We start from the raw sequence: 25,489 nt of genomic DNA on the forward strand, positions 1-25,489 counted from the left end.
CCACAAGCCAGGTATGTACCTGACCAGGAATCAAAGCGTAACCTTATGTTATGGTTCACAGGTCGAAGTCAGCCACTGAGCCATAAGGGGGAGGAGGGGTACTATTTGCAAAAACTATAAACAGCCAAGGAATAAACTTAACAAAAGATATATAAATTCCTTGACACTAATATTGAGTGCCAATTTTGTAATTGAAAAATAAATTTTAAAAACCACTATAAAAATAAATTTTTAAAAAAACATCTTTTATTGATTTTTTTTATAGAAAGGGAGAAAGTTAGAAACATCGATGAGAGAGAATCATCGACCAGCTGCCTCCTGCACACCCCCTACTGGGGATGTGCCCGCAACCAAGGTACATGCCCTTGCCCGGAACCGAACCTGGGACCTTTCAGTCTGCAGGCCGACGCTCTCTCCACTGAGCCAAACCGGTTTCGGCTCATCGGTGCATTTTTAATGAAAAGATCTTCAAAGAACGCATTGTCTCCTTCCCTTCCCACAGAAGCCCCTTCAAAACAACCCGCTGGGTTCTCCTCCGCGTTTGCGGGTCGGCTTCAGCCACTCCCCTCAGCCTCGCCCCTGCACAGTCCGCCTCCACTCAGCACTTAACGGAGTGCGAGGGCCCTAACCCCAGTTCAGTAAAAGTTTGTACAACATTGTTTTAACCCCCTTGTTACAATATTGTTTTAACCCGCCTCGCTGCTGACTCAAGGAAGGGAAATATTAACACGTAGATGTTGAAGGTTTTAAGTCTAAATAGCTGTACCGAGCGCGGAACATGCACATCCTCCTCGGCCCGAGCAAAACAAGCCCTAGACCAGGTCCGGGCCTTTAAGAAACGCGCCGCTGCTTTCCCGCCTTCCCCTGCGGCGCGCACTTCCGGCCGCGGAGGCGCTTGGGAGCGCGTCCCTCGAGCCTCCACCAACCAGCGGCCCGGCCCGCGCGGCGCGTGCGCGCGAGCTCCCGTCAGTGCGCAGGTTCGAATCTCGGCGCGGCGCGGCGCGGCGGTTACTCCCCCAACGTCCGGCCCCACCTCCGCGGCGGCGGCGAGGCCTGCACGCGCCGACCCAGGGCAGCCCAGCCGCCCCGCCCCGCCCCCTCCTGGGCCGCCGTCCCATCTTCCCGCCGCCGGCCTGCCGGCCCCGACGGAGCCCTCGCCCTCCCCCGCGCGCGCGGCCCCCGCCCTCCGCGGCGACCGGCGTTCGGCCTCCCGCGCCGGGCGGCTTCCGCCCGAGCCTCCCGGGCCCATGGCCAAGCGGCGTGCGGCGGAGCCGCTCACGTTCCACGTGCCCTGGAAGCGGCTCCTGCTCTGCGAGTTTCCGGAGGAGCCGCCGCCTCGGCCGCTCTGGGTCCCGCCGGCCGCGGCCTCGCCCCTCGGGCAGCCGCCCCTCGGCGCCCCGGAGCTGCCCCGAAAGCGCAAAGTGGACGCGGCGGCGATGACGGAGCCTTCGGCTTCGCCCCGCAAGCGCCACGACGGCGGGGACACCGGCGCCCCGGGCGGCGCGGAGCGGGAGGCCCGCGGCTGGGAGACCAGCGAGCCCCGGCCGCCGCTGCAGCAGCCGCCGCCGCCCCCGCGGCCCCACCGGCCGGGGGAGGAGCTCCCGGGCGCCCGGCCCCCGAGGGGCGGTGGCGACCACGGGGCGGGGCGCGCGGAGCCCCCGCGGGGAGACTGGGGGGCCGCACCGAGCCAGGTAGGGGCCGATGGAGGGCTGGGCGCCCCGAGGTTGGGTGGGTTTACCATTTCCCTGGGCCCTTTTCCTCCTGATAAGGAGCAGATCGTCCCCCTCCAGACTCGTTCCGTCAAGACGACCCAGAAGGCGAAAAGCCGGGGTCCCTGCTGCAGGAACGGGCGCCTGCCCACCTGCAGGCAGCAGCGAGGGCCCCAGCTCCTCTGGGCAGGGCTTTGGGGGACCCCGAAGGCCGAAAGCGCTCGGATAAGCCAGGGGATGGGGCCCTCGGGTGCTGCTTGGGCGCCGAGCTGTGGGAGGGGAAGCAGGTGCATGACTCCTGATAGCCTAGATCAGAGGCCGGCAAACGGCGGCTCTTTGGCCCATTGAGTGTGGCTTTTAGGCCAGCAGCTTAGGAGTACCCTAATTAAGTTAATAACAATGCACCTACCTGTATAAGGTTTAAAAACTTTGGCTCTCAAAGACATTTCAATCGTCGTACATTGATATTTGACTCTGTTGACTAATAAGTTTGCGGACCACTGGCTAGAGTTTGGTGGGAGGCGTTGAACCGCGAGTTTCAGGTTATCGACAAATGTCTGAGAGAGGTGTGGGGTGCCTTCTTTGCTTGAACGATGATTTGTTTCTAAAGAGGTGAGCAATGTGGAAGCCATCCATTGGATGTCCTTTAGGCATGGTGCTGTTTCCTTGGTAGAGGGGAAGGGTGACCGTATCTTGGGAAAAAGTATTTTTAACTCACTGTGCCAAGTCTGAGTCTATGGGAAAGGATTGCTGTTGCAAATTAACTTGGGCCCTGCGGTATATGAGGATCTTCTGTGAAGATCTTTGGCTTGTTCCCAGTTCTGGGGAAATGAGCCTGCCCCATCTCCCTCCGCACTCAGCTCTGATTTGACTAGCCGGGTGCTGCTCAGCGTGGCAGCCACCGGCCACGTGAGAAGATGAGCTGTAAGTGTCAAATACTACGTGTCAGAGGTTTCAAAACATTTTATATTGATTACACGTTGAAATATCTTGGAGGTACTGGATTGAATACACTGGATTAAAAATGATCTCACCTATTTCTTTTAGTCCAGTGGCCTGCAAACTGCGGCTCCCAAGCCCAGGCTTGCCGCTCTGTTGACTAGTAAGTTTGCCGACCACTGTTTTAATGTTTTTAGTACAGCCACCAGAAAAGTTCGTTATATTTGTGGCTGGTGTTATATATTTACTAGAGGCCCGGCACATGAAATTTGTGCACGGGTACAGTCCCCAGGCCTGGCCTGGGTCAGGGCTATCGTCCCCAGCTCCCCCACTGCCACCCACCCAGGTTCCCTGTTTGCCATTGGGTGAGCTGTGTGCCTCACAGTGACTGGTCCAGCTGTCATTGTCCTTCTGCTGTTAGGGTCAATTTGCATATTATCCTTATATAGGATAGAGGCCTGTTGCTTGGGTGGGGGCCAGCTGGCCTGCCCTGAAGGGGCTGGGCTGGGGTGAGGGGGGTCCCCGCTGGGGAGCAGGGCTGCCAGGGCAGGGGCCTCAGGGTTTGCAGGCTGGCCACACCCCCAATCAGGATAGGGTCCTTGCTGGGACAGGGCCTGCCTGGGCAAGGAGCCATCGGCAGTTTGCAGGCCAACTACATGCCTGATTGGGGTGGGGGTTCCCTGGGGGGGGGGGGGGGGGGCTGTGCTGGCCTGGGTGAGGGGCCTGGGGCAATTTGCAGGTTGGCCATGTCCCCGTCTTTGTCAGGAAGGATGTCCGGAAGATGTCCAGTCTAATTAGCATGTTACCCTTTTATTAGTATAGATTGGAGAGCTTTGGTCTAGCTTTAGGAATTCAAATTGCTTTTCTGCAGTTCTCTGTTGACTTGGAGCTTTGAGGGTAAAAGTACCAAATACAGGGCTCAGACTTCACCAAACTCTTCAACTTCTACACCATAGCATCCACCTCATATCTCTCCATTGCCTTAAATACCTTATGCAGAATTTATCAAATACGTAGTTCACTGTCCCCACCCCTCAAAAATAATTGAGGTTCCTTTGGAATGATTTGTTCATGGTGAACAACCCAGTAAGATAATGAGAATTTAATAGTTGGGAAAGATCTTTTCCTGTGATTGTGAAATTATCCTTTAACCTTGATAAGCATTTCTGGATGAAATTATAAATTGTAAATATTTGTACCCCTAGTTTTTTTGGAATTTAGGAAGCCTGAGCCTTATTTAGACTTTTTTCTTCAGGTTGCTTTTAGGTTCAAAAACAGCTTGCATAAAACTGAATGATAGAACTTACATTTTGAAAATAGAATAAAGAATTAGAATTTCCAATTAAATCATGTCTAGGACAATATTCAAAACCTAAAAAAAACCAAAAAAAAAAACAAAACACCACGGTAGTCATCTAGACCTATTTGAAAACTCTCCTTTTCAGACCCCACCCATACATAGCCTTGTCTTTCCTACCAGAATATTCTGACTACAGTCTGCCATAGATTGATAAAGAGGGAACTGAGGAAATGGCAGGTAAGCAAAGAAGGATAGTATGTTAGTAAACTGGCACAGTTTGTGCAGTCAGTGTCTCTTTGGTTCTTGTGCTTAGACTAAGGCTTAAGTCTTTGCCCTCACTACTGTTTAGCATCTCTTACCCGTGTCTTCCCCTGCAGCAGTGACCTCATGTGGCTCCTCTCTGCATCCTATAGACACTATACGCTCATGGCAGGAAAAAGAGGGTTCCTCCTTCTCCAAGATTACTCTCCTGTTCTCTTTTGGCAAAAGCCCAGGAACCCTTACTAATATGTCCTTTCCTTTTGTTAGTTCTGTTCCTTGAGCTGCTTTTTTTCTGCAAATTTAAGAGAGGGACCTGTTTTCTCCACCTTCCCTGTTTCCAAAGGTGTAGGGTCTTTGTTCTAAGGGTTGTACAGACAATTACAAAGACAAAACAGGATAAAACAGAAACATGGAGAAGTTAAAAATAATTTTCAGTTTGTGCAGTAAACATCTCCCTGGTTCTTTTTGTGCTTAGAATAAGCCTTAAGTGTGTGCCTTGGATCTCATTTAGGAAGAATTTCCTCAAACATGTCCTTTCTTTTTTCTTTTTCTTTTTTTAAATATATTTTATTGATTTTCCACAGAAAGGAAGGGAGAGGGATAGAGAGCTAGAAACATTAATGAGAGAGAAACACCGACCAGCTGCCTCTTGCACACCCCTCACTGAGGATGTGCCTGCAACCAAGGCACATGCCCTTGACCGGAATCGAACCTGGGACCTTTCAGTCTGCAGACCTACACTCTATCCACTGAGCCAAACCGGTTTTGGCAAACATGTCCTTTCTATATTGGAGATGCAGTCTAGGCGGAACCTTGGAATATTTTCGGAGTTGTTTTAGATTTGTTTTTTCTAGAGAACTAAAATAAAACCAGGTATTCATTAAATATTTATATTTTCTCATGTTAGTGTCACTTTATGGAGGTTCGTTGCTCTGTTAGTGCTGACCCTTACTATTAGATATTTTTAACAGAAAATAAGCAAATATGTTTCCTGTTGATTGATAATTCAAAGGCTTCTTGGGATATAATACTGAGCAGTAAATAGTGCTAAACCTTAATTTGCAAGAGAGCCGTATGTTTTACTGATTAGGAAACACTTAGGTCAAGATCAGAGTTAGTGAGTCGTGCAAACCCAGGTCTGTCTGGTGGCAGTTTGTGCTCTTAGATACTAGGCTACACTGATGACTGTTTTGGTTTTTTTTTTTTGTGGGGTAGTCCGTGTTTATAAGTAGGTAGTGGCAATGAAATAATGTTTTTAACCCTACTTGCTTATTAAAATGAAATTTTTCTTGGCATCCTTTGAATTATTGCATTTTTATCCCAGTGTTAAGAAATTCCAAAGACCCTTAATTCTCTAAGCCTTAGTGTCTGAGGCCCTGAATGAACTTCTAAATGAGACTTTCTTATAGGCCTATACTTTTTGGTAAAGTAACCAGCCACATGCAGCTAATGAGCATTGAAAAGTGGCTAGCCTGAATAGTGCTAGAAGTGTAAACTACCTGCCAGGTTTTAAAAACCTGTGTGACAAAAAAAGTAAACTATCTCATTAATTTTTAAAATGTTGGCTGCATGTTAAAATGATAATAGTTTGGGTCTATTGGGCCAAATAAAACAGTAAGATTAATTCGCCTGACCAGTCTGGGCAGCCTGGGCCTCCCTGCCAGGACTCTTAAAAGAAGAGGCTCAGGGCACCTTGTGTGGGAAAGGGGTTGAGGGTGAAGTCACTTAAAGCCTGGTCTCATATGTATCCCCACCCCTACATCCCAGGGCTCCCAAACACAATTGTGACAAAGAATCCTATTGGCCTCCTGTCCTTGGAAATTCATTCTATTCTCAAAGCCTGGTCTGTTGCTCACACATCACAGAGGTGTCACCAGCCCAGTTCAGCTGCACTCATAGTTTTGCCAATTACCTTGGCACTAGTTGAACCATTTTAACTGAAACATTGCCTCTCCATTTCACCTATTTCCCCAGATTTATTGATTTATACTGGATACACGCAATTGTATGTTTTTAGACACACCAAAATGGAGCGTACTAAATGAGTTTTTCAGAAGCGAAAGAGGAAAAGGAGGAGGGTTCGAGTTCCTCCTGCCTTTCACCTTCCCTGTGGTCCCTTAGCCCAGCACTGTGACTTCCTGGCAGAGGGAGGGTCGCAGGACCACAGCTGTCACAGCACTTTTTCATGGTGTCCTTAGAGAAGGCAGCGCAGCAGCTGAAGGGGGATCGGGAGTTTAGGGCCAGACCACAGTGATGCTTCCAGGGCGCGGAGGGGGAAGCTGGAGGGTGCAGTGATGGTGTGCAGTTAAGTGTTTCTTTTGATTTAATTAAATGCAGTGTGTGATTTAGTGCATTCATTTTCATTAACTACCATATTTTGATTTACCATTAAGAGCAATGAAACATTTCATCTTATTTTTTTTAAAGATTAATTTCACCTGTTCCTTTTTACTTTTTTACTGTGGTTATTAGAAAAATTTTAAATCATATATGTGGCTTCTATTATATTTTTATTGGATAATGCTGCCCTAGCAAATATGAACATAACATAAGAACATAGTACAAAAAAAAAAAAAAAAAGGAACATAGCATAGTAGAATAAATACAGATATATAGATACCCTTCTGAGATAGATAATGGTCACCTTGGGAGCCTGTATATTATTCCAATGCTGCTTCCTTTGCACAAAATATTTTTAGAATGCTTTTGAACTTCTGTGCCAATTTTGTACTTTATTGGAACATCAGCTTCACTTCATAGTTACTTGAAATGATTTTATAATCATTCAGAGTAAACTGTTAAATGTTTAAGGAGCCAGTGCTCACTTATTAGGATTTAACAATTTTGCTATATTGATTTAAAAGGCATGCTTTGTACCAAATGGTATCTTGATAAAAAATGATTAGTTTTAAGTTTTTCTTGCTATTTAGCATGTTTATGTCCTAATACTTTTTAGAAGGTGTCAAAATATTTTAGCCTTTGTAATGTCAATCCCTTAAAATACCAAACTAAAAGACTAAAAATAACTTTTAAGGTATATCTGTATTTTTTTCAATAAAAATGTTTTCTCGCTGAAGGTAAACATTTTAAGACTGTTTGCAAACATTTTCTTTGGTTGAGAATGGAAATTGTCAGAAGGATACTATTGAAAGAAATTATTTTAAATTTAAACTAATAAATACTTTTGACTGAGTCCATAAAATACTTTGAAATTCAATTAAAAATGTTGAAGATACAAAGACTGTAAAATCTTACATGAGTTTCCTTTAAAACACACACACACACACACACACACACACACACACACAAAAACAAACAAACAAAAAAAAAAACTTGTTTCCTGAAAATAATTTTTTAAAATTTTTTCTAAGCCATTGATATACTTTCTTTTTTTCTTCCCCCCTAAAGATCAATGAAGAATTTTGGCAGTATAACACCTTCCAGTTCTGGAGGAATCCTTTACCACCTATTGACCTGGCAGACATTGAAGCTCTAAATGAAGATAACCTTACAGAAGCAAGGCTTCAAGGCAAGGATGAAGTGGTTGAGATTGACATGGAGTCCTGACAGAGGAACTGAAGCAATGGTTTTTTCTGAATTTGAGAGAACATCTCTAAGTGACTTGCATATTCTTAAGGATAAAAGTTATTTTCCATACTTAATGTTATTTCATTCCCAAACCTGAAAAACGAGGAGTTGTTTTAATGATAAATGCCTACAGTCAGTACTGAAACTCCCAATAGGATTTGTCAGTGATATAGTACAGTTATAGAGAAAATATTTTACGTGTGCATTCCTAAAAGTTCTGTATAGATTCTAAATTTGAAAATATCAATCTTATAAATTGCAAGTTTTAGAAACAGGTAGGAAAGACTCAAATAGTCCTTTCTGCAACAAAATTGTTAATTTGTGTTACATGAAATGAATGTTGTTTTATCATAACTTAATAAAATGCTCTTTAATACACTTTATTGACTCTTCCTAGTTGAACAGATAGCTGACTTAAACATCTATGCAAATTTAAAATGTGAGGCATTTTTCAGAAAGTGGTATTGTTTTAAAAGAGCTTTCCAAAAAATATAAAAGCTTTCTAAATGTGAAGTAGTGAGAATTTAAATGTGGGTAGCATGTTTGCATAACTTCTAATATCTGATGTTTGTTAAACTCTACTTTGGGCTATCAAAAAATGAATAAAGAACAATGAAAAATGAGTAGATATTTCCCTCCACTCTTTCCCAAGATAAGAGGAAAGTTTATTTCTTTTTTTAAATTTCTTGATTTCAAATTGCCTTCAGGACATGGTTTTTATTGCTTCTTACTATACACTTGTAGTTCTCAACATTGGCAGTACTTCACAAATCTTTGCCTGAGAGATTCTCAATTGTTCTGATGTGGACATTAGATGTAGCTATTTTTATTTTTAAAGCACTGATCCTTCCTCCTGTTTATAGGAGATAACTAATTTGAGCTGAAACAATGCCTTTTAATTAGCTTTGTTTTTATTTTGCCCTGTTGATGGCTTTGTTACAACTAAATTATTCGGTAGCTCCCATTTCATTGTATTTGAGTTATATGAGTATCAATGATGAAGTTAATTTTGTATTGTATTCTAGAATGTTGGCTTTGTAATTGAGTAAGTTGTCCGTGTGTATTTTTTTTGTGGTTAATGGTATTCAAAATCCAGGAAGGATGGATAAATGCCAATGAGAGGGGAAAAAAACAATGTTTCATGTGCACTGTGGAATTTAAAGATGGGTTGACATTAATAAGAATGTTATTGAACAGAAAACAAACTGTATAGTATTGTGGTTGAAAGTTAAGGCTTTGGAGTCAGACATGGTTCAAAGTCTTATACTGCCACTTTCTACCCATGTAACATTAAGCAGGTTCTTTCTCATCTCCAAGCCCCAGATTCCTTCATTGTAAATAAGAAACAATAAATAGTATCTACCTCAAGAGAGATTGTGTTTATTGTCAAATTATATACTGAGTACTTTACCTGCATCATCTTGTTTAATTCTTATAATACCCTTATTTGTAGGTACAAAAATATAGTTAGAATAAATGTGCTTCCTATAGTTCCTCTTCCCTCCCACTCCCCATCACATATTGTTTTGTTTTTTTTAATATACATATTTTTTTATTGATTTCAAGGAGAGAGGGAGAGGGAGAGAGAAACATCCTATATAATAAAAGCCTAATATGCTTGCTAAGTGTCCGGTCATCCCATTGGCCATTCAACTAATAAAAGTATAATATGCTAATGATATAATGAGGCCTCTCAATTGCTCGCTATGCTGTGCACTGACCACCAGGGGGCAGATGCTCCAACCAGTAGGTTAGATTGCTGCTGGAGTCTGGCGGATCAAGACTGAGCAAAATAGCCGAAACCGGTTTGGCTTAGCTGTAGAGCATCGGTCTGCGGACTGAAAGGTCCCAGGTTCGATTCCAGTCAAGGGCATGTACATTGGTTGCGGGCACATCCCCGGTAGGTGTGCAAGAGGCAGCTGGTCGATGTTTCTCTCTCATCGACGTTTCTAGCTCTCTATCTCCCTTCCTCTCTGTAAAAATTCAATAAAATATATTAAAAAAAAAAAAAAAAAAAAGACTGAGCAAAATAGGCAGGACATGCCCTGGAGCCCTCCCTGGCTAGCCAACCTCCCGCATCCCTTCCTGGTCCCAATCGTGCACCCTTGGCCTGGCCTGTGCCCTCTCACAGTCTGGGCTGAGAAATACCCTCACCCCCCGAGTGCATGAATTTCGTGCATGGGGCTTCTAGTGAATGATAAGGAAATCATTGGTCAGCTGCCTCCTGCACACCTCCTACTGGGGATTCAGCCTGTAACCCGGTCATGTGCCCTTGACCAGAATCTAACCCTGAACCTTTCAGTCTGTAGGCCAACCTCTGCCCATTGAGCCAAACCAGCTAGGCTCCTATAGTTCCTCTTCATTCCACTTTCAGTTGCTACAAGATATTTCAGGACAAGAATTGGAATTGAAGAAAGAGCAAGGTTAGCAAATGAGGAAGCAATTAAAGTACTGCGGGAATAAAAATAAAATGGTATCCCGGCTGATGTTGCTCAGTGGTTGAGTGTCAACCCAGGAACCAAGAGTTCACTGGTTTGGTTCCTAGTCAAGGCACATGCCTGGGTTGTAGGCTCTATTTCTAGAGACAAGTGTGCAGGCGGCAGCCAGTTGTTTACCTCTGATGTTTCTGTTTCTATTCCTCTCCCTCTCTAGAAATCAATAAAAGCATATTTTAAAAAATACTAAAATGGTAAACTTTCTAACCTTCTCTTTGATCTGGCAATAGGAAAGTGTTCATTTTTGTTTACTGCTCTTCCTAGTGCCCCGAACAGTGCCTGACATCCCCTGAAGACTTCTGGACTGCGAGAGGGTGCAGCTGGGCTGAGGGACCCCTGGGTGCACCAATTGTCATTCACTGGGCCTCTAGTGAACTATAATCAGATTTTGCCATTTCACTAGCATCCTTTTTCTGGCCCAGAACTCAATCCATGGTCACTTGTTATATTTAGTTTTAGTATCTCCTTAGTCTCCTTTAACCAAACAGTCCCTTGAAATTTCTTTGCCTTTCATGACCGTGGCACTTTTTGAAAAGTTATTTTGTAGGATGGCCCTCAGTTTCTATTTGCCTAATATTTTTCACAATTATGCATTTTTGGTAAGAACTCCATAGAAGTAACGATGTATCCTTCTCAGTACATTATACCAGGAGGCAGAGGCACTGATAGATTGTAACTGATTACTTAGTTAAGGTGCTATCTGCAGGGTATTTGTTTGTTTGTTTGTTTTTATTGTCTAGTCACTATTTTCTCCTTTGTAAATAATTATCTTCTGGCAAGATGCTTTGAGGCTATGTAAATACCCATTTCTCATCATATTCTGCCCATAAATTTTAGGATCTGATGATTCTTGCCTGAAATACTTAACTGTTCTGGTATATGTCAAATGGTAATTTTGTATTTTCATCATCCTTTTTACATTTATTAATTGGAATTCTGAGCGCTTTCACCCCCATTTCTTTATTCAATTTTTTATATCTGTATAGGCTAATGTGTATATATTCTAAAAGTTATATATATATAAGTATATATATAACACACACCCCCCTTAAACATTTTATTACTTCGTGTGTGAACTCTGCTTAACGTTGACAGTGCACTCTTGTATTTACAAGGTTCATTGATGGAAATTAGTAGTAGCTTTGGAACACTTACTTACTAAACAGTTTGAGCCTTGCCTTCCTCTTCAGAAAATGGGGGCATTAATACCCACCTCAGAGGAGCAGAGTGGGATAAAATTACACGAAGACTGTAGGAACCCATATTGGACCCTACATTTCTCTCTTGAAATGCTCTTCACTATCGATGACAAGTAATACATACATATGTACATATATACCTACATACATAAACTATTTGTGATCTCTGAAAATACCTTAAGTTCATTGAGATTAGTTTGAAAGAACTTCAGCTCTTAAATTATCTGGAGTCCAAATACTTAATAATATTCTAGCACTTCATATTTCTTGATTGCTATATCTTGTGTTCTTTTGTTATGAACTCATGGTAGGCAGAATTCCTTAGAATGAGCACCAAATTTCCCAGCCCCTGGTTATTCTATCAAAGACTAATATAGGCACTACTGTGAAGAATTTTTCAGATGTAATTAAAGTCCCAAACCAGTTAACTTTAAGATAGGGAGACAATTCAGGTGGGCCTGACCTAATCATATGAGCCCATTTAAATATGGTGGAGAGGTCAGAGCCAGGAAGTCAGTGAGGTGTCAAAGTGTGGGAGGGATTCAATAGGAGAGTAACTCTTTGGGCTTTGAGGATGGAAGGAGCCACGTGACAAGGACCTTAGAGCAGCCTGCAGAGAGTGAGTCCCCATGGCCAGCCAGAGCGGGGACCTCAGTTCTACAACCTCAAGATCTGACCTCAGCAACCTGAATGAACATGGCAGTGGATCTTTCCCGAGAGCCTTCAAAAGGAACACAACCTGGCTGGCACCTTGACTTCAGTTTTGAGATACTCCAGAGAACCTTGCATGTCAAGTTGGACTTCTGACTTTCAAAACTGAGTTAAGAGGATGCATTTTTCAGGTGCTAAGTTTGTGGTAATTTATTACATAGCTGTTAAAAACAAATATAGACCTCATTTTTTTTTTTTAATTGATCTTTTTACAGAGAGGAAGGCAGAGGGGTAGAGAGCCAGAAACATTGATCAGCTGCCTCCTGCACACACCCCACTGGGAATGTGTCCGCAATCAAGGTACATGCCCTTGACCAGAATCGAACCTGGGACCTTTCAGTCCACAGGCCGACTCTCTGTCCACTAAGCCAAACCGGTTAGGGGTAGACCTCATCTTGTGTGGGGGTTTTTTGTGTGTGTGTTTTTGTTTTGTTTAGTACTTCCTTACCTTCTCACACAAGATGTTCTGGCACAGGTATTTCTCTTATAATTTGTCCATCCTAGTCCTAGGAATCATTTCTACAAAAGCCCTGATTTCTTTATTAAAAAATGGCATTTAGAAATGAAGATTGGGTGCAAGATCTGCTCATTAGTATTGGGTATCATTGCTTCTAGGTCCCCACAGCTGACAGAACAATAAAATATATGTTTATATACAACTATGTGTATTTCTCTGTCTACTTGTGTCTGCATCTATTTTTTACACACAAGTTCAAAACCGATATTCCAATTCCAGTTCAATACCACAGGGTTCATCCTACCTTTTCCTCTTTCCTTATTTTTTTATTTTTTTTAATAAATCTTTATTGTTCAGATTATTATAATTGTTCCTCTTTCCTCCCCCCTGCCCATAGTTCCCCTCCACCCGGTTCCCACCCCACCCTCTGCCCTTAACTACCCCCACTGTTCTCATCCATAGGTGTATGATTTTTGTCCAGTCTCTTCCCACACCCCCCGCACCCCTCACACCCCTATCCCTCCTGAGGATTGTCAGTCCACTCATTTTCTATGCCCCTGATTCTATTATATTCACCAGATTATTCTGTTCATCAGATTTTTTTATTAACTTGATTTTTAGATTCATTTGTTGATAGGTACATATTTGTTGTTCATAATTTTTATCTTTACCTTTTTCTTCTCCTTCTTCCTCTTCTTAAAGAATACCTTTCAGCATTTCATATAATACTGGTTTGGTGGTGATGAACTCCTTTAGCTTCTTATCTGTGAAGCTCTTTATCTGACCTTCAATTCTGAGTGATAGCTTTGCTGGGTAGAGTAATCTTGGTTGTAGTCCTCTTATTTATAACTCCTTTATCCAACAGTGAGAAAACTAGACTTTATATTCATAATATGTTTATTAGCTCAATCCTCAAATATTCATAAAATAGTTTATAAACTGCTAACCCATATTGTAAAAGACAGTCTTGCTGCCCAGCCAGCGTGGCTCAGTGGCTGAGTGTTGACCTATGAACCAGGAGGTCACAGTTCGATTCCCAGTCAGGGCACATGCCTAGGTTTCAGGCTCAACCCCCATTGGGGGAGCATGTAGGAGGTAGCCAATCACTGATTCTCTCTCATCATTGATGTTTCTCTTTCCCTCTCTGAAATCAATAAAAATATATTTAAAAAAACAACCTTCTACTAAGAGGCACATGAAAACATGCTCAAAGTCACTAATTATCCGAGAAATGCAAATCAAAACAACAATACGGTACCATCTCACACCTGTCAGAATGGCCAACATCAACAAATCAACAAATGACAAGTGTTGGTGAGGTTGCGGAGAAAAAGGAACCCTCGTGCATTGCTGGTGGGAATGTAGACTGGTGCAACCACTGTGGAGAACAGTATGGAGCTTCCTCAAAAAACTGAAAATGGAACTCCCATTTGACCCAGTAATCCCACTCCTAGGAATATATCCCAAGAAGCTAGAAACATCAACCAGAAAGAATATATGCACCCCTATGTTCATAGCAGCACAATTTACAATAGCTAGGATTTGGAAACAGCCTAGATGCCCATCAGCAGATGATTGGATCCAAAAACTATGGTACATTTACACAATGGAATATTATGCAGCCATAAAAAAGAAAAAATTCTCATCGTTTGCAGCAACCTGGATGGAATTGGAGAACATCATGCTGAGTGAAACAAGCCAGTAAATGAGAGAGAGACACCACATGACCTCACTTATTTATGGATGATAAAAAACATTATAAACTGAAGAACCAAAAGATAGATATAGAGACAGTAAAGCAACAAGCAGACTGTCAAATTACAGCAGGGAGGCTGGGGAGTTCTGGGGGAGATAAGAGATCAACTGAAGGTCTTGTATACATGCATATAAGTACAACCAATGGACACAAAACTCTGGGGAGGGAGGGTATGTATGGGGGGGGGCATTGGTATATGTACAAAAATAATAACTTAATAAAAAATATACTAAAATAAAGAATAAGTAAGAATAAAAAAACCAAAAAAACAACCTTCTAACAATAAAACTTAAATTATTTAGTTCCACTGGAGAATTCTACTAGACATTTAAGGAAGAAATGTGTTCTCTTTCAGAAAAATAAAAGAGGAGAGAACACTTTCCAGTCCATTTTATAAGGCCAGCATTACCTGGATACCAAAACCAGGTAAATATATTACAAAAGAAGAAATCTATAGATCAATACCCCTCGTGAACATACACACAAAAATCTAAAAAACAGTGACAGAAAACCTAACAACTATAAAAGGATATCTGAAAAGATAAAAATAGATATTCCTCTCTGATCTACTAGAATAAATTGAATAAATATAAATGTGTGTTTTTTTGTCTTTATAATAAGCTTATTCTGATTTTTGTTTTGTTTCATTTTGGTTTTGATTTTTAATCTAAAGTAGAGTGATATTATAGTCATCATTACTCCTGAATATTTTATTTGAGTATTTCAAAGGCTTAATGGGTCTTTTGACCCTTGGAATTTCTAAAATAGTATTGCTCTCCATATATATAGCTCAGAATTTTAAATAAACTCTTAAAACATATTTTGGCTCACACTTTAGATAAAAGGTGGCAATATTCGAATCACAAAAGGCATTATTATTACACAATCTATAATGCTTATTAAAACTCAAAGACAACATAATGCTATGATAGGATTTTTAACAATGTCTGATAGCATTCCAACCCTAAGCTATATATGTATCACATGATTACTGTAGTCCATTGTTAAGTAGCTGTAAAGTTTTGCAAGCAAAGGTATTAACCTAGTATATGAGTATCTGCACAAGGCTAAATCTATCAATTAGGTTTTTTAAGTGATATATTTTTATTATGTAAATAATGTGTGCCCATTTTGGAAATTCATGAAAGCATAAAAAGATATTAACAAATCTAATTCCTGTTCCCAGACACAACTACAGTTAGTATGCATTTTAGCTTTTTGTTGTTGTTGTTGTTGTTAACCTATTATACATTGTTTTTAGAACACTCTTGAATTGTTTAATGTGGTATCCTTTTGTGATCTTTCTGTGAGTTTGAAATTTCCAAATATTTTAAAATATAATGATTTCAATTTTATCAAGAAGCGTTCTCATAAAAATTTAAGCAATACTGATACATACAAAGAATGTAACAAATGCCACCGCTATCACTTAGAAGTAATGCTTGATAACACTTAGTGAGTGCCATATCTCACACCTCTTGATGGATGGGGGATGGGTATATGGAAATACATACATGTATAGAGGAAATGTAGATACAATAGAAGTAGTTTTATAAAGTATTACATGCAATCTTACCTGAATTTAATAGAAAAGAATTTAAGTAAAATAGAAGAAACAGCTAAACCTCAGAGAAATGTTTCCTGACCAGTAAATACATTAGCTAATAAAATATTATCAGAAGTTAAAAAGGAAAGATCATGAACACCACATGACCTAGATGTTTCTCTTTTTAAGTATTTTTTTTTTATTAAGGGGTATGAAGATATCTAGAAAGATAAATGTGATGCAAGGACAGATGTCCTAATATGAAGCCCTGTCTTTCACTACATGGTTTTCCTTCGCAAAAGCTTTCAAACCGTAGGAGGCATGATTCATGTCAATTCCTCTTCTTTTACTACATGCTGCACAATATCCGCATCAGTCTTCTCATTTATACAATCAAATTCATTGAAATCTATTGTTTTTTCTGTTCCACAAAGAGGACTTAGTTTTCACAATGGATTCATAAGCCAGTCGAGTCAGTTTCTCCCGTCGCTGGATTCTCAGTGTGAAGGAGTAACCTGTCCCAGCGATGCTGGTCATGTTCACCAGGAAGATCTGTAACTTGCCCTTGGCAGCAGAGACTGTGGACAGCAACACCTGACAGCAACCCTGCAGTCTCTGTAAGCCATGACCTCCATTTTACTTTTTTAAAATCTTCACCTGAGGATACTTTCCCATTGATTTTTAGGAAGAGTGGAAGAGAGAGGGTAAGACAGAAATATCTGTGTGAGAGAAACACATTGATTGGTGGTCTCATGCACACGCCCCACCAGGGCTGGTACTGGGGAGGAGCCTGCAACCGAGCTTCCTGCCTTTGACTGGAATTGAACCCAGGACCCTTCAGTCCGCAGGCCAATGCTCTATCCACTGAGAAAAACTGGCTAGGGCTTTGACCTTCATTGTAGATCATCTCAAATGATTTCCTGTATTAAAAGACAAGGAAATTAACATTATACTTTTTTCTATTTCCTGTCTCCTTTATTTTGCTTATATTATTTTTACTTTGTTATTTAAAAAATCATATTCCCTCTGTAATCATAATTCCCATATATATTTACTTTTAGTTCTACATGTAAATGTATTAAATGCTTGTTAACATATTATTTACCATAACCCCATCCATTCTAGAGGATTAAAAAAATTATTTTCTGGTTGGCTGACTTCATTGTTGTACAGTTTTTTTAAAGTTTATTTTTATACCACAGGCATGGTGCGTGAGATTCAGGTGTTCACGATGCCAAAATTCTTCCTCTATGTCGCCCTTCTTAAGAAGCTATTAGAAATCTGGCCAGTGTGGCTCAGTGGTTGAGCATCGACCCATGAACCAGACCACCTGTTCAATTCCAGGTCAGGACACATGCCCGTGCTGTCTCCCTGGTCCTTGAGCACAAGCTTAATCAAATCTGTCTAGAAATTTCACTGGGGTTTCCTCTTGATTTCTCACTTGGGAAACCTAAGGACCCAAATGCAGAACAACACCATTTACCAACTCTCAGTTGAACATGCACCATGATTGTCTGTCTGTTCATGTCTGTTTATTACTATAATGATAGAACCTCATAATATTTATTTATTTTTTAATTTATTTATTGATTAAGGTATTACATATGTGTCCTTACTCCCCATTACCCCCCAAATCCCCTCCCCCATTCATGCCCTTATCCCCCTGTTATCTGTGCCCATTGGTTAGATGCATGCATATAAATGTCCTTACATATGTGTCCTTACTCCCCATTACCCCCCAAATCCCCTCCCCCATTCATGCCCTTATCCCCCTGTTATCTGTGCCCATTGGTCAGATGCATGCATATAAATCCTTTGGTTGATCTCTCTCCCTTACCCCCACTGTCCCTTACCTTCCCTGAGGTTTGACGTCCTAATCGATGTTTCTCTGTCTCTGGATCTGCTTTTGTTCATCAATTTATGTTGTTCATTATATTCCATAAATGAGTGAGATCATGTGATATTTATCTTTGTCTGGTTTATTTCACTTAGCATAATGCTCTCCAGCTCCATCCATGTTGTTGCAAATGGTAAGAACTCTTTTTTATTTTTTTTCACCACAGTGTTGTATTCCATTGGGTTTATAATATTTATAATTAAAAAAAAAAAAAAACAGAGGTAGTGACATTGTATGTTACTCAAAATGGTTAAAATTGGGCTTTACCATATTTGAAGATAATAAAATGCTTCCTTGAAAGTTTCAATTCACTTCTAAAATCTATTTCACAAGCCCATCCCAGAGAGTACAAATTTTTAATACTTCTTTGGAGTGGTAGTTCTTGCCTTTTTCTCTGTGTGTGTCTTTGACCCATTCAGTTAAGAATCTGATGAACCATATGGCATTTTCCCAAAAAAGTAAACAGTTGTAAATTTTGCATACAATTTAGGGTGATCTGAGAATCCCTGGCTCCCTTAAAATCTAGGTTAAGAATCTTAGTTCTGGAAGACTGTTTATTTATTTATTCTTCTATTTATTTATTTTCTTTTATCATATGTTTGTGGACACCATCCTTTTGGACAACTAAATAATAATGGCAGGTGATTAGTCAGTGCTTACTAAGTGCCAGGCCTTGTTATAATAATAGATAATAAAGGTGACTTAAAATGTGTGTATGTGTGGCAACCTTCTCCAACTTTCTAGTTATTTGTTGTAGCCCAACAAAGGAATTGAGAGTATGGTAGTTAAGACAGTAACGGGCTAACCATTGCTAGGCCAGCAAAGAATATTTGCAACTTGGAGTGCTAGTTAAATTTCAGAGACTAAAATAATATATGGTTGCAGAGAGAGAAACTAGTTGAATTTATTTAGAATTGTTTTATGGCACTGAAACAGTTCAAACTAGTCATGAGGGAGGGGCGATTGTATCTGAGTTCCTAAGAGGAATCTGACAATTCTCAGAAGAATGATAAGAATTCTGAGTCATCAATCTACTTCTAAATCAGCAATGTAAGAGCTTCAAGGAAAGCAAAGTTTATAGCATAATAAACACAACTGACAACTAGCTCTTAGACTAGTCAGTACTGTATTTGAGACCCCGTTTTCATTTTCTTCATCCATCTGACAGGAAAAGCACAACCTACTATAATCCCTGTTAGTGGAGTGGAAGTCCCCTTAAGAGAAGCCACGTGTTTACAAAATCACTGCAGGTCCTGCTTAGAAGACAATGCACAGAAGTTTATCTAAATAAATCTCTTCCATTTCTTTCTCATATCTGGGTGAGACTTTTTTCTCTCACTCCATCTAGAAGCGTTTATGAAGAAATGATCATGTAATAGTTGTATTAATAGTTGTTATTCATAACAATCATTTAAAGAAAAAAATAATAATCATTTGGTGACTTTCTAGTCCTCCTGTTTGTTAGTTCTTCCCTATTTTTCCATGTCCCCTGGTTTCCAAAAGAATGAGAACTGGCAGGTCAGAAAGACAATGGAGTTTTTAGATTTGAGCATGGTTGGGAAGTGAACGAGGTTGAGGGATAATGTTACTTATAAAACTTTATACTAATAATGTTACTTGTAAAACTTTAGAATTTTAAGAAAAAAGGTCTAAGAAGTGATCACCTATTTTTTAATGTGGTTCACAGAAAGGACAAGTAAAAATAAAACCTTTTATTAACAATAACTCAGTAGAAATAACCACTAATGACCTTGGCAGAGGTTCTGAATACCCTTTTATTTGAAATAGCTGCACACTGAAGTTGAATTCAGCATGCTGAGCCTCGGCCCCGGACAGTGCATTCATAAAACACTTGCCCAGGATTGATAAGGCTCCCTGGCTGATTTCCTGCCGCTGGAGAGTTCAAGCAGATGATGACAACAGGGGTGTTAATCATTTCCCGACCAGGCAATCTTAGTCACAAGTTCCTGCTAAAAGTGAAATCACCCGCTCTGGTTTAAAAACAGCTAGAAACCTTTTACTCAGCTCGTGGTGTAATTTCTCCCAGGTTAGGTTGAGCACATGGAAATTTGTTTGGCAATTCTTTTTACGGCACTGTTCTCATTAGCTGCTCACACAAGCTGGGGTTTATCTGATTGTGTGGTAGATGGAAACTTCAGGATAAAATTCAATGGCCTGAGGCTGCGCGAAGTTTACCCTGGCTGTGGTTATGAGGAGGGTAAGTGAATGAAACTTTTTGTCGGTCTTGCATTTCTTTTCTCTTATGCCAGATTTTATATACCATAAAACTCAAAAGGCGTAATCTTGCAATTACAGATAACTATTTAAATTTGCTTGATGGTTGTTTTTAAGTGATCACAGGCCAAAACCAAGCTGTAAGACACACAATGAAACATGCATGCCAAACAAAGTTGTTGCAGTTTCCTCCTAAAAATTTTATTGTTGTTAATTAAACTGCTTGTTTAGTTCATTGAACTTTATTGAAATGTCTTTTTGCATTGATGAAAGGTTGAACTGTTCACTAAGTAGACTGGAGACAATTGTATGTGAATGAAAGACATAAATAATTTTGATTATTGGAAATAGCCAAGATAGGGACTGATGCCTCTAGAGGTAGACTTCTAATGTCAAATAATTCTAATGGAAATATTGTATTATGGATGTGTGTTTCTATTCAAAAGGTATTTTTTTGCTTCTTGATATCTATTTGAAGTAGTCCTAACAGTTTAAAAATAAAACCTCTATTAATATTTCAAATAATCTTTCCTAAAAAGGAAAATATTAGTGTAATGGGAGGACTTTCATAGAAGAGTACTTGCCCATTTCAATTGTGGTGACCTTTTATTTCAAGAAAAAGACAGGTTTCTCTTCTTTGAGCCTAGGACAGACCCGAGCACATAAAAGACTCTTTGCAAATGGCTATTGATCATTTATCTGTTTTTCAGTCTGCACTTATATGAATGGATTTTAGAAGATATTTTCTATTCATTTGTGTAAAATTTTATTAAGTACTCAATAAGTCAATGATTAATCAGAAAGGAAGTAGACGATTCCTTTTTATCTGAAAGGAATTTAATTCACATCTTTTTCCTATGGATCAAACCATCCCATTTTGGAGAACTTTAATTAACACTTTCTTTTGAGTATTTTTTTATTTTATTTAATTAATTAATTTATTTTTTGAGTATTTGAAATATTATAGAAATGACACACATTTTTTTTTACAATAACATTGCTTAACATTGTGAAAACCTGGAAATAACCAAATGTTAATGAATAGGACAGTGGTTAAATACAATGGGATCTGACATAGCTCATAAAAAAATGAGATGAATCTATATTTATTAACATGAAACCAATTCAAGTGCTAAGTTTACTTAAAAAAAGCAATTTGCAAAAAATAGTAGGTATTCACAGTATTTACTTACTATTTTCACAATAGTAAGTATAGCATGTACTTTTTTTTAAACTTTATTTATTTATTTATTTTTTAAATATATTTTATTGATTTTTTACAGAGAGGAAGGGAGAGAGATAGAGAGCTAGAAACGTCAATGAGAGAGAAACATTGACCAGCTGCCTCTTGCACACCCCCTACTGGGGATGTGCCCGCAACCAATGTACATGCCCTTGACCAGAATCGAACCTGGGACCTTTCAGTCCGCAGACCAAACTGGCTTCGGCATACTTTTTTTTTTTTTTTATAAAAACAAATAAATGCCAGTATCTGTATTTACATCATCTGTAATAATATTTACTAAACCATTTAGAATGGCCACTTTGGGCATTGTAATGAGAAAGTTTCTTTTCCCTTTGTAGATATTAGAATGTAACAGATAGGGACACTGCTTTACTTATTGCTAAAATCACAATGTAGGTAATAGTGGTTGGCACATAGTAGGCATGCAATAAATGGTGTTGAATGAGTGAGTGAAGATATTTCTGTAATCTTTATTTTTTTTTAAATTAGCATGATTAATTTGTAAACAGATAAAATCCACATAATTCCTTTTTTAAAATTAAAAAAAAAAGATTTAAAACAACTTTCAAAACCACTAATCTCTCTTCCCCTTCTGTTACCTCTTCTTCTTTCCTACTTTTTGTAATACTTCCCCTCTCTTATCTAGCTAATTTTGGTTCAAAGGAAAATGAAAATGCTATGCTGTCTGTGCTCAGATTTTCTGTCTAGGAATCTTACTTTGAGCTTGATTCCAAACCTCAGGAATCCATATATCGAAGCTCTATGGATCGAAAATCCTAGATCGGTGTTTATCTCTGTGTGCATGCCATCATTACAATTTGATGGCAAACCTTGGTGAATATACACCCTGACTAATGATACTCTCTGTCCTCAACACTTAGCACAGGTTCTTACACACATTAGGGAAGTAGTTTTGTTGCTGGGTATTTTTCTACAAAAATATGTGCAGTTCTTAATGATGGTGTACTACTATAATTTCTCTTCCCAGAGCAGGCATCCTATACAACAGACACTCAGTACATGTTTGTTGAATGAATGATTGGGGTTTTACCAGCACATATTCTCTGTGTATATGGGTGATTGATTGGATTTGGTCTGAGGGAGATAAGAGGAGGCTGTATCAGTTCTAGTGACAGAACACTTGACTGAAATTGGCAGAGGCAGAAACAAAGAGAATTTATTGGTTCACACCGCAGTTTAATGGTATACCTGGCTGGAGAAATCGCTAGATACTGTGACTCATTCTCTCTCTTTCTTGGTCTGTGTGTTTTTCTTTTAGTATGTTTTCAGACAGACTTTCTCTTTGAGGGTTTTTTTTAAAACTTTTTTTTCTACCTTTTTCTTTGAGCTTATAAAATATCTGCTAGAGCCTCCAGGAACCATATTCTTTTAGATTCCAACCCAGAAGGAAAAAAAAAAAATGTGTCTTTTAGCAATCCTGGAAAACTAAATCATGACACTCACTCAGAGTGGACCCACACTAACTGCAGCCGGGAGAGTTCATGTACTAGTTTTGTGAGCTTTGAGGACCAGGGAAAAGCCTCAGCAGGCCAACTGGCCTGAGCTTGGGGGAGAAGTGGGTCCCCAAATAAAAATCAAGGCTGTTGCCACAAGAAATGGAAACGGATGCCAAATGGTTAAACAACACATGTCAAATGCAAAGGAAGGTGATTATCTCATTCTGTTTCTACACTCCTTAACATAATTATGTCCAAAATATAAGGAAGTAGCAGAACTCAATCAATTCTCTCTAGGTTCTAATATATAGGTTTAAACAGTTAAAGAGGAGCCAGATGGACAGATGGAAGAAAGGGCTTTTGAAACTGACTGGAGTCAGAGTCCTAGTCTAGAGTAATGACACTCAAATATACTCCATATTTAAATTATCTGGGGATAATTCTTATGCCCAGGTCACTCTTTTTTTTTTTTTTTAATATTTATTTTATTGATTTTGTACAGAGAGAAAGGGAGAGAGATAGAGAGTTAGAAACATCGATGAGAGAGAGTCATCGATCAGCTGCCCCTTGCACACCCCCCACTGGAGATATGCCCGCAACCAAGGCACATGCCCTTGACCAGAATCGAACCCGGGACCTTTCAGTCCCCAAGCCGACGCTCTATCCATTGAGCCAAATCGGTTTCGGCCCAGGCCACTCTTTATAATATGTATATAGAAACCAGAGGCCCAGTGCACGAAATTCATGCATGGGGGGGGGGGAGTCCCTCAGCCCAACCTGCACCCTCTCCAATCTGGGACCCCTCAGGGGATGTTCAACTGCTGGGCCTAAACAGGCAGTCGGACATCCCTCCACAATCCTGGACTGCTGGCTCCCAACTGCTCACCTGCCTGCCTTCCTGATTGCCCCTAACCCCTTCTGCCTTCCAGCCTGATCACCCCCTAACCACTCCCCTGCCAGCCTGATTGATGACTAACTGCTCCCTTGCCAGCCTGTTTGCCCCTAACTGCCCTCCCCTGCTGGCCTGGCTGCCCCAACTTCCCTCCTCTGCCGGCTTGGTCACCCCTAACTGCCCTTGCCTACAGGCTCAATCACCCCCAACTGCCCTCCCTTGCAGACCTAGTCCCTCCCAACTGCCCTCCCCTGCTGGCCATCTTGTGGTGGCCATCTTGTGTCCACATGGGGGCAGGATCTTTGACCACATGGGGGCAACCATCTTGTGTGTTGCAGTGATGGTCAATCTGCATATTACTCTTTTATTAGATAGGATAAAAGAAAAGATGGGACAGGAGAAGGCTGAAAAAGGTTTATGGAGGGGGGAGACTTATAAAGTACTTCAAACAAAGATTTTAAAAAGAGACTTGTATCAGAATATCTAATGTTAGGGTGCAAGCATCGGTATTTTGAGGCTCTCAGATATACTGTATTATTGCCAAGTTTGAGAAATATCAGGGAGGATTTAGAATAGTTTTAAAGTACCTGAAACTGCCCAGCCAGTGTGGCTCAATGGTTGAGTGTTGACTTATGAACCAGGAGGTCACAGTTTGATTCCTGGTCTGGGAACATGCCTGGGGTTGCAGGCTCCACTAACAGTAGGGGGTGTGCAGGAGGCAGCCAATCAATGATTCCCTCACATCATTGATGTTTCTCTCTCCCTCTCTCTCTCTCTCCCTTCCTTGTTCACTGACATCAATAAAATATATATTTTAAAATAAAGTACCTGAATATAAAGTGCCTTGGATATAGTAAATCCTCAATAAATAGCTGATAATTTAATTCAAAGGAGGAAAATATATGACTGGGCCAAGGATTTCATGGGGAGTATAAGTGGACTATCTACTGTGTGCTCAGTATCATGTTCAGTTCTCAATATACATATATCATTTGATCGTCTTAGTCAGGACTTAGAAAAAAACACCTCCATTTATGGTGAGGAAATAGAGATTCACAAAAGCTCATGTAACTTGCCAAATGGTCAACCAGAGTAAAACAGTTTTTATGGGTTTCAAATTACATGTCATTTCACAATACCACAGGCACAGATGTCAGACGTGGGTTTAAATGTAAATATTGGGTGTAGCAGTTACATTTACCTAACTAGAGAGTATGGACGAGGCATAAAGGCATTCCTGAAAAATGACAAAAGTGGTATCATCTACAGCACAGGTTGGCAAACTAGGCCCCATGGGCCAAATCCAGCCCCTTATGTTTTCATAAATAAATTTTTATTGGAACAGTAATTTGTTTACATCTTGACTGCACCTGCTTTGCACTACAATGCCAGAGTTGAGCAGTTATGACAGATACCATCCTATATAATAAAAACCTAATATGCTAAGTGTCTGGTTGGCCATTCAACCAATCAAAGCCACTCAACCGCTCACCATGACATGCACTGACCACCATGGGGCAGACACTCCGACCGGTAGGTTAGCTTGCTGCTGGGGTCCGGCTGATCAGGACTGAGAGGGGCTAGACACTTCCCGGAGTCCTCCCATGATCCCTCCACGGCTGGCCAACCTCCCATGTCCCTCCCAGCCCCAACTATGCACCAGTGGGGACCCTCGGCCTGCTCTGTGTCCTCTAGCAATCCAGGACTCCTCAGGGGATATCAGAGAGCTGATTTCAGCCTGATCCTGCAGGCCAGGCTGAAGGACCCACTCGTGCACGAATCCATGCACCAGGCTTCTAGT

The 25,489-nt window shown here is 40.6% G+C and overlaps 2 protein-coding genes across 3 annotated transcripts in view; both read left to right on the forward strand.

The window, feature by feature from the left end:
* Positions 1-741: 741 nt before the first annotated feature.
* On the forward strand, positions 742-9,169 carry LOC311630452 (uncharacterized protein C9orf40). Its single transcript, XM_084899447.1, has 2 exons — positions 742-1,691; positions 7,618-9,169. The coding sequence occupies exons 1-2, from the start codon at positions 1,248-1,250 to the stop codon at positions 7,774-7,776; spliced, it is 603 nt and encodes a 200-aa protein (XP_084755573.1). The 5' UTR covers positions 742-1,247; the 3' UTR covers positions 7,777-9,169.
* A 10,680-nt stretch (positions 9,170-19,849) lies between these two features.
* TRPM6 (transient receptor potential cation channel subfamily M member 6) overlaps positions 19,850-25,489 on the forward strand; it is a 126,853-nt gene continuing 121,213 nt past the window's right edge. For both annotated transcript variants that reach the window (XM_084899444.1, XM_084899445.1), the window contains exon 1: positions 19,850-20,076. In XM_084899444.1, coding sequence (XP_084755570.1) covers positions 20,068-20,076 — 9 coding nt within the window. In that variant the 5' untranslated portion in view covers positions 19,850-20,067. The remainder of the gene's footprint in view (positions 20,077-25,489) is intronic.

This window comes from Pipistrellus hanaki (genome assembly GCF_964339955.1).
Source record: "Pipistrellus hanaki genome assembly, chromosome: 11".
Taxonomy (NCBI): domain Eukaryota; kingdom Metazoa; phylum Chordata; class Mammalia; order Chiroptera; family Vespertilionidae; genus Pipistrellus; species Pipistrellus hanaki.

Excerpts from the sequence above, each read along its gene's own strand:
- LOC311630452 (XM_084899447.1), top strand. The coding sequence starts at position 1,248 with ATGGCCAAGCGGCGTGCGGCGGAGCCGCTCACGTTCCACGTGCCCTGG. Across the intron at positions 1,692-7,617 it reads GGGGGGCCGCACCGAGCCAG|ATCAATGAAGAATTTTGGCA; the intron begins GTAGGGGCCGAT and ends TCCCCCCTAAAG.